The 8690-nt window shown below is 42.3% G+C and overlaps 1 protein-coding gene across 2 annotated transcripts in view; it reads right to left on the bottom strand.

The window, feature by feature from the left end:
• Nucleotides 1–4983: 4983 nt before the first annotated feature.
• The window catches only part of LOC102086866 (ovostatin), a 112093-nt gene continuing 108386 nt past the window's right edge, over nt 4984–8690 (bottom strand). For both annotated transcript variants that reach the window (XM_065048472.1, XM_021297604.2), the window contains 3 exons: nt 7936–8007; nt 6664–6766; nt 4984–5671 (listed from right to left, as the gene is read on the bottom strand). In XM_065048472.1, coding sequence (XP_064904544.1) covers nt 5619–5671; nt 6664–6766; nt 7936–8007 — 228 coding nt within the window. In that variant the 3' untranslated portion in view covers nt 4984–5618. The remainder of the gene's footprint in view (nt 5672–6663; nt 6767–7935; nt 8008–8690) is intronic.

The raw sequence follows: 8690 nt of genomic DNA, 5'->3' as shown, positions 1-8690 counted from the left end.
GGGTAATGGGATCAAGCTGGAACACAAGAGGTTCCACTTAAATTTGAGAAAAAACTTCTTCTCAGTAAGGGTGACAGAGCACTGGAACAGGCTGCCCAGGGAGGTTGTGGAGTCTCCTTCTCTGGAGACATTCAAAACCCGCCTGGATCCTGTGAGATCTCACCTAGGCGTTCCAGGGACATTGGACTAGATGATCTTTTGAGGTCCCTTCCAATCCCGAATATACTGTGATACTGTGATACTTCTGATGGGAATACAAATGCTGGGGATAGGAACTCTGGGTTTTGAAGAGAATTGGAAGAGGTGAAAGCTACTCAACTCACGAAATAATTTTCTCAAAATGTCATTCTTTTTTCAAAAGATAGAAACTCTGATGAATTGAACTGTGTAGAATTCCACCAGAGTTGTCAGGGAAGAAACTACTCCTGTCCCTCAATAGAGCAGAGCTTAAATTCAACCCAAAGAAAGCAGAGGGCTCCATTCCCATATTTCTGTCCATCCTAAGGAGAGTACCCAAAAATATTTATGGCATGACATGTACTCATAAATGTTGTTTTGATGAACTGATGATGAACTGTCACTAGGTATTCACAGCTTAGAATCATGGAATGTCCTGAGTCGGAAGGCACCCACAAGGATCACAGAATCACAGAATGTTAGGGATTGGCAGGGACCTCAGAAGATCATCTAGTCCAATCCCCCTGCCGAAGCAGGAACACTTAGATGAGGTTACACAGGAAGGTGTCCGGGCGGGTTTTGAATGTCTCCAGAGCAGAAGACTCCACAACCCCCCTGGGCAGCCTGTTCCAGTGTTCTGATCATCGAGTCCAACTCCTGTCCCTGCACAGGACAACCCCACAGTTAACACCATGTGTCCAAGGGTGTTGTCCAGTCTCTTCTTGAACACTGTCAGGCTTGGGGCCATGACACCTCCCTGGGTAGGCTGTTCCAGTGCTCCACCACCCTCTGGGTGAAGAACCTTTTCCTAATGTCCAACCTAAACCTCCCCTGGCACATCTTCCTGACATTCCCTTGGGTTTTGTCATTGGTCACTAAAGAGAAGAATTTGGCACCTATGCTTCCTCCTCTCATTGTGAGGAAGCATGATATGGTCTCCTCTTACTCTCCTCTTCTCCAGACTGAACAAACCGAGAGACTTTAGCTGCTCCTCATACGGCTTCCTCTCCAAACCCTTCACCAAAGTGCATCAAAGTTCCCATTCAGGCTTGCCTGCATGCACAGTGCTACCACATGAAAAGCTGCTACATGCCTGGTGCTTTCAAATGTCAGGTGGTGTATTTGGAAAGCTGAGAGAAGTGTGAGAGCATGGGGTCAGGTTCTCGAGGGTGTTAAGGCACTTAGCTCACATCAGCCAGGATCTAAATTCACAAAGAGTCCAGTTCCTTGGCTGTTTAGAGCAACTTTCCAGCTGCTACCCAATGTTTCCTATGTCCTGGTGTTGCTGACTTGCTGAAGTCTGCTTTTTTTCTTTTCCTGGACCCCAGTGCTACTCTAAAGTTGAACATGCCCCTGCTAGCTGATTTGTAGAAACTCTTCCTCTGCCTCAGACCTCCAAATGCAGACAAAAGGCACCCAGAAAGAGAGTTCTTGGAGTTGTTATATGTGCTTGTGCCCCCACTGGGCTAGGTATCCAGTGACAATGGTGTTTGTCTGTGACAGAAATTATTTGTGAAGTTGCCTGTGTTTTTGGACAGAAGACCTGAATCTGGTTTTGACTTGACACAAGAATCAGAGTAGCTGGTCATGAAGCAGACTATGGACATGTCTAAAGAGGCCAGTTAACCTCAAGATTTCAGCTTGTTCCTGTCTTCCCCACCCAGACTTGGGCAGAAGGATTTGGGTTTGTTTGCATCTGTTGATGCATGTCCAAGCAGACACATCTAGGAAACAGCCAGAGATATGTTTTGGTCTCAGTGTATGAAACCATCTTCACAGAGAAGATTGTGGAAATGTTTGAAATTCGACACTCAGCAGAAACTGGGATGCTCAGAGAAGAGGTGTTTAATTGTTTGATAGAGTGGGTTATTTTTATGTGCTTCATGTCTTCAGAGCACTGCTCAAATTGCTTACAGCTACAACTTCATAGGACATGTGAGGTAATACAAGTGGACTTTCATATGACTAGAAATGCCACAGTTCAGACTATTTCTCATTCTCAGTAGTACCTAGTATTTGGGAATCAAGGCTGTCAAAGGTTAGGTAAGGCACACTCCCATTACTGCCTTTGTGATCTGAGCAGTCAGAGATTAAAGATCTCCGGCTTTGTTAAGTTGGGTCAGGACACTGTCTTTAGGTCCACAAACACAAGCAGGCAAATTATAGCAATGGAAACGAAATCTTATCCCATTGCTGGGGTTTTGGATGGAGAGAGGAATAGACCCAAGACTTGTTACAAGAAGCCAAACTGGAGGCCATAGTTGTGACCCTGAGCAGGAGCCACTGAGCACACACAGAGGCAGGGCTGTGCCATAAGAAGGTCGGTAGGGGTATGAGGTGGAGTACTGACACATTGCCTGCTCAGTTTTCTGCAAAAACTCCTAAGATTTACAGCACAGTTTTCTGATATAGTTGAGCTGTGTCCATACCTTGCTGAAAGAGACAGTACATTTTTTCCTGCCTGCTTCCTACTGCTTCTCTGCCCCCATGATAAACCTGTTCAAGCAGACAGAAGGCAGAAACATACTCTTTCTGCCTAAATCTTGTCAGTTTTGAGTTGCATCCCTATCTCTGACCTGCTCTCTGTGGGGTCAAGTTAAGCACCACCCTACAGGTTGGAAGAGCACGGAAGGGAGCAAAGACAGAAAAGGGTGAGCAGGACCTGTTTGGCTGGTGTCACTGCAGCATGATTTGGGGTCCCAGAGGACTGGGGTCCCATCTGTAGCTTCTCTAGGAAAAGTCTATCTTCTCTATGAAGTTGCATTCTCCTGGCTTTGGCTTTTACCTGTGAAAGTGCCTGAGCAGAGGTTGACTCACAAGGACTGTCCAAGACAAGATCAGAGATTTTTTTGCATCCCCACAATCCCTTCACTCACAGCAGTGGTAAGGTTTGTAATGAAGGATATTGTATTTGGGTAAACCAAAGATAGCTGTAATAATCCTACTCATGTCAGAGAACAGGAATCCTACTGCATGTCTGATCTTGTAGAAAACTCTGAGCAACAAGCCAAGAAATACCTGTACTGGGAGTAACAGATTGATGAGTAGGCTCTTTATCTGTGGTTATGTGTACATACGCATATGTTAATGTGTGACTCAGGAGAAAACCCCCTGAAGAAAAGTATTGCTTCACACAATATGGCTGGAAGTTCAGCCTAGATAGTCCCTAGAATTGTGCTTTAGCTGGTCAGGGACAAGTAGCACTTTACTGTCCTGGATGCAACAAGAAAGGTGATGTCATTAAGCCTCTGCTGACCTTTGGGCTTTGGGTTCTGGAATCATATCTCAGTGGAAATATCTAGTGCTAAATCATTTTACAGGTCTTTTTTTTTTTTTTTTAAGTGTGTGAAAGCTAGTGAAAGACATAAAGAAGAAAGGAAGTTGTTTTGGGGATGATAGGTTATATTTTTATGATGTTCATATAAAATGTCTTCAATTTCTTTCTCTTCATCCTTTGGGTCTTCTTTAGAGAATCTCCTGGATGACTGCCTTTTACAGTGCAATGAAGGACCTACACATGATTACTTTTGGCTCCAATGAGAACTATCATTAGGAAATTGTTTTGAACCACAGTGATAAGTGCAGTGCAGAAATGAAGAACTGATAGACTGATCTGCCTGCAGGCCTGGATGTCTTTTGTTGCCCGAGTCATGCATCTTGATATGCTGCTCACAGTTGTATTTCATCTCACAGAGCTAGCATCCCTCAAGCCAGTGCTGAGGTCCTGGGAAGACAGTGAAGATTCTTCCTTTGTAGCTCTCTCCTGCTTTGAGTTGCAGGTTTCTACTGGATGGTTCTGCTTAGAACAGGATGTTTCAGTTGATGTCCTCCACAGGTCCCTTCCAAACCAACAATTATGTGCTTCTACAGCTTCCAAATTTCTTTTGCATCTTCCTGGGATTACTTCAAGCCTGTGGATCTCTGTCGTGGCTACCCCTTAGCACCAAGGTTCCTGCCCTGCTCAGTGCAGTAGGATGAGTTTCACCTGAGCCACCTCTGGGCAAGCCTGACACCCTACTGAACAGTGCTCTCCGGGTGCACAAAGGGTTACTCCTCTCCTACCACCTCCTGTGCTATTGTGTGGTCTGCCTCATAGCAGCCATGTTCCTGTTGGGTAAAGTGTAGGAATCAAAACCTGCTTTGGGAAGCCCATTTTCATGATAAATAAGCTAGTCTCTTCCAAGACTGTAACTAGGACTATGTCTAACATCCCGACTAAAGAAACAGCAGCTCAGTGATATGATTCAATTGGCAAATGTCTGCTCAGCTTGTTATAGATATGTGGTTGGTTTCTGTGTCCTTCCACCAGTGTGATCTGATCAGGGTGAAGGTCATGTCAGTTCACTGCAGCCTGTGAGGAACAGTAGCCCCTGTGTATGGCTGTCTGTGGTACCTGTTCAATAAATGCAGAAAGCACAACAGGAAATTTCTTGTACTTTGCCACCCCATCATAAGATCCCTGTGGCTCTCTTCTTTTTTCTCTCCCTCCAAATATTCTCATTTATCTCTCTGAAGGGCTCCATTGGATCCACCATTCCTCCTTAACCCCTTTTCAAAGAGTTTCTGTGTTACAGCTTTCTCCCACCATTTTTCTCCCATTTTTCTCCCACCATTCGGCTTTGGGTAGAAGGCTTCTGTCACATAGTTCAGGGCCCCAAACCTGTCTGTGCCACAAGATGTCACTGATAGTGTCAGGATGTGATTGTCATTGATGGACCTGTCTGAAGTGTGAGTTTTTTAGCTTATGAGACACCTTACAGCACCCAGTTTTAGATACAATAGAAGCAGAAATTGGGACAAATAGCATTGCCAGTCAGAAGATTTTATTACAAAGAACAGTAAAATATGAGATGTTAATCTGAAGGAAAACTTTCTAAAAAGAGGCAAAAACTGCATAAAAGTTGTCTTGCTGTGAGCAGAATTCTATCATCTGTAAATGATACAGTTCAATCACTGAAAAAGGTGAGGATCAGAGTAATTTCTTCAGATTCTTCCTTCAGGATAAATGAAAAGACCAAAACAAATAAAATATACAGATGCAGCAGAAGCAGATTATTCTCCTAATCTTGGATTTCTTAGAAGGAATCTGTGACCAAGAATATATGTTTCAGAAGTTTACCTTTATAAAAAGCTCCCACTGGAATATGTGTCATGTGTTTCCAAAAAGATGGATGGCCAGGGTTAACAATTGCCTAGTATCTCCCTTGTTAGGAAAAGCGCTTTATCTGGAGTTCCTGATCCACACTGACCCGAAGCTCTTTTGAATTGTGTGCCAGAATGGTCATTCTGATCTACTGCAGTTTGGGATTTGCTTATTCCTCATTCTTCTATGTGCTTTCATTGCCCTCCCAGAAATGACAAAGTTTCTCATCCTCTTCTTCCTGTACAAGTGCTTGCCTGATACCTTCTGAACCATTACCTCTTCTGGCACATATCTATTTTCAGTTGGAAAATGGGGAACAGGGTGTTTTGTATTCTGCAAGGGCATATTCATCTGGAAAGAAGAAAGGAAGGTGACATTTGCATAACAGTAAGAAATCATTCTGACCCCAGCCCATGTGCACCTGCAATTAACACATTATGAAACAAAAAAAAACATTCGATAGATTTTGTGGTAATCTTCCAGCTGTCAGGGCACACAGTTGTAGGGTCCACAATTGGATCTTAGTGCACTCCTTTGGTCATGCGTGTCTGGACACATCACTGCTGTGACCACGCAGGAGGTGGATCAGATGGCAGAACATGCACTCAGGGTCAATTCTCTGGCTACTGCTGCTAATCTGCTAGGATGCAGTTTGCAAAGGTTGTGCCAATCTTGAGAAAAGCATGGGGGAACCTAAGCCACTGTTTTGATAACATGAATTCCGCAACTGGGTAATATCTGATACGATTTTAGTTCCTTGAAGCTAGATGGGGAAAGGTGGCCAGGCACTTAATTTTCATGTTAGGTGCTTAAACTCCTGTTGGGTTCAATGGGACTGTCATTTCTACTTAAGTATTTAAATTCCCCTGAGGGTCAGTTCTTTGACTGCAGCCTACTATGGCAATGTAAAGCAAAAATATGAGATAAGCCAGAGCAGGGAAGTCAAGAACATTGCTGCCTTTGACTTATTGATTTTAACCATCATGTTCAAACTCTAGAAGGTGAAACCACTCTTTTTTCTGCATGTAGTTTGTAAGAAAACAGCTCCTGACATATAAGTTTCTAAAATGCTTTATGTTGAAATGAAGCAAGAAATGAAAGGACAGGGGAACAGGAACAGTCTATGCTACTGCAAACCCTTTACAGTCTAATAATATAAAGCAGCAGAATTGCTAGCTGGCTCTCATCTTGTCTCTTCTGAGAAACAAAGGCACCGAATGAAGAAAAGTGAAGGTAAGTTTGCACAAATAGAGCAAGGGGAAATACATTGTCCACAACTTGTAAATGCTGAGATAAATACTTCAATTTTACAGGTTTTTCTCCAGCCTACTGAGGTCACCTACCTGTTTCATAGTAATCATATATATGTACTGGCACTGGTTTGATATCTGAGACAGGCAGACTTTGCTCCACGCTGAAGGAGAAGCTGATTTCCTTCTGGGAGACCTGGAAATGACAAGGCAAGAAAATGCATCATACCTACCCCTGAGGCTATGGCTGAGTCAGATAATTGTTTAAAAGCTGTTGTAAATATGTTTTGTTGTTAAAATTGTGTGCTCTTTTCTTTCTTCCTTTTCATATTTCCGTTGCCATTTACCCCAACAATTCCCTGGTTAATGTGGCTTTCAGCACATCAGCATGCACCCTTTCACTGAAAGTTGCTGTTAGTTTCTTTCCTTCCTTTTTCCCAGCTAACATCACCTTCAGCATCCCTATGAATATTCTCCCCACTTTTCTCTCTTTAATCACATTGAACTCAAGATCCCTATCCTTGCCTGTGGTTCAGTTCCTCATTTCACACTCTTTCAGCCAAACGTTCCAAACTCTCCTCCTTGCTCATCCTCCTCATCTTCAACCTTTCCCCTGCATGCTTGGCACTGTGCCCCTGCTTTCTTCTCCCTTTGTCCTTGTTTTTATCTTGCTGATCTCTACAGGAATGGAGCCATGGACAGTGGCTCTGCAGAGCTTTCTGCATCACTGGTGCCATGCTGGGTAAACTTTTCACATCTCAGTATTTCAGCTTCTCTGTGAATTCAGAATGCTGACTCCAGTCTTCCTTATTAGATCCTTGGAGACCAACTAATAAAAGTTAGTGTTTGAGAGGTAGGTATTATTACTGTTTGTTTTTACTTCCTCTCTCCTTCCTGTCTTGGTATTTTAAGATCCCTTGTGTTCTGATTTTCATCTTCCTTCTCTCTCATTCCCTTTATTAAAGTCATTGATGTGGGAGGGCTGTTTTTTCATACAGAAACCTCTCTAAAAGGGAGAGGATGATACTGATGCCTGTAAACCACTCTCAGATCAACTGATGAGAAGCATCACTTAGGGGCTGGAGAATATTATGTAGACTGGGAACTTCTGCAATATGGAATGCAACTTAGCTGTGTTTGTGAAATGCTATTTCATCATATAGCATCTTCCAAAAAAGTAACAACAAATGCATCTCTATTCACTGTAGACTAAAACTACTGTATATATTTGATGTTGGATTGAGTGAAGTCCCTTTACATCTCTAAGACTTGTATTGCTAATCTGCTATTAATGAGATTATTCTTTTATCTATCTGTTGTAAACATTCAAATCAATAAAACCAAAAAGAAACGTCTCAAACTTACATTCTGAAAGTAGAAGAAGATGTGGTTGTCCTTGGTGTCTATACGATCCACAACAGAATTCTGGTACTGGAGCTTTAAATAAGGCAAGTGATAGCAATGTTAACATAAGAAACTTTGCAAGGAGACCGGTATTCCACAGCGAAAGATGTTTAATGCGGCTGCCATGCTCCTCTTGTGCCACCCTGACATCTCGTGGCCAAAATAAGAAATGTAAGTTGAGTATTTTCATAACATGACGAGCGGAAACCAACCACAATGAAAAACAGTTCTACTACTCAGCTTTGCTGTGTGTGAGTTTGATAAAGAACTTAAGGGTGCTCTCATTTCATTGAGAATTCACTATTACATGACCATTTCTGCAGCTCAGGTTAACTCACTTTCTAGTGCATTGCATATTTTAAAAACTGAAAGTTTAAAAAAGTTGTAGAAAAGCACATGAGCAAAATTATTTTACTGTAAAAGTATGCAAAAATAAAATATTCCAAAAGTTATAAACCTACTAATTTTTCCCATATATAGAAAAAGGAGTACATATGAGTACAAAAAGTATATATAAAGTACAGGAGTAGGATGCCAAACGGTGTCACATCTCAATGGAAAAAAACTTCCAAAGAAAAGTTACTCATTTCATACTGTTCTAATAAAAAATAAGTTCAGTCCTGAATACTGAGTGGCTCTGAAGACACCTAGCTATGAGTAGACTCTACAATGAATTGCATCCTTTTTTTCATGTGGGGAAACACCAGTAACATGAG

The sequence above is a fragment of the Columba livia genome, unplaced genomic scaffold, assembly GCF_036013475.1.
Source record: "Columba livia isolate bColLiv1 breed racing homer unplaced genomic scaffold, bColLiv1.pat.W.v2 Scaffold_83, whole genome shotgun sequence".
Taxonomy (NCBI): domain Eukaryota; kingdom Metazoa; phylum Chordata; class Aves; order Columbiformes; family Columbidae; genus Columba; species Columba livia.
Note: the sequence above shows the minus strand (reverse complement) of the source record. Positions and strands in the feature narration are given on the sequence as shown.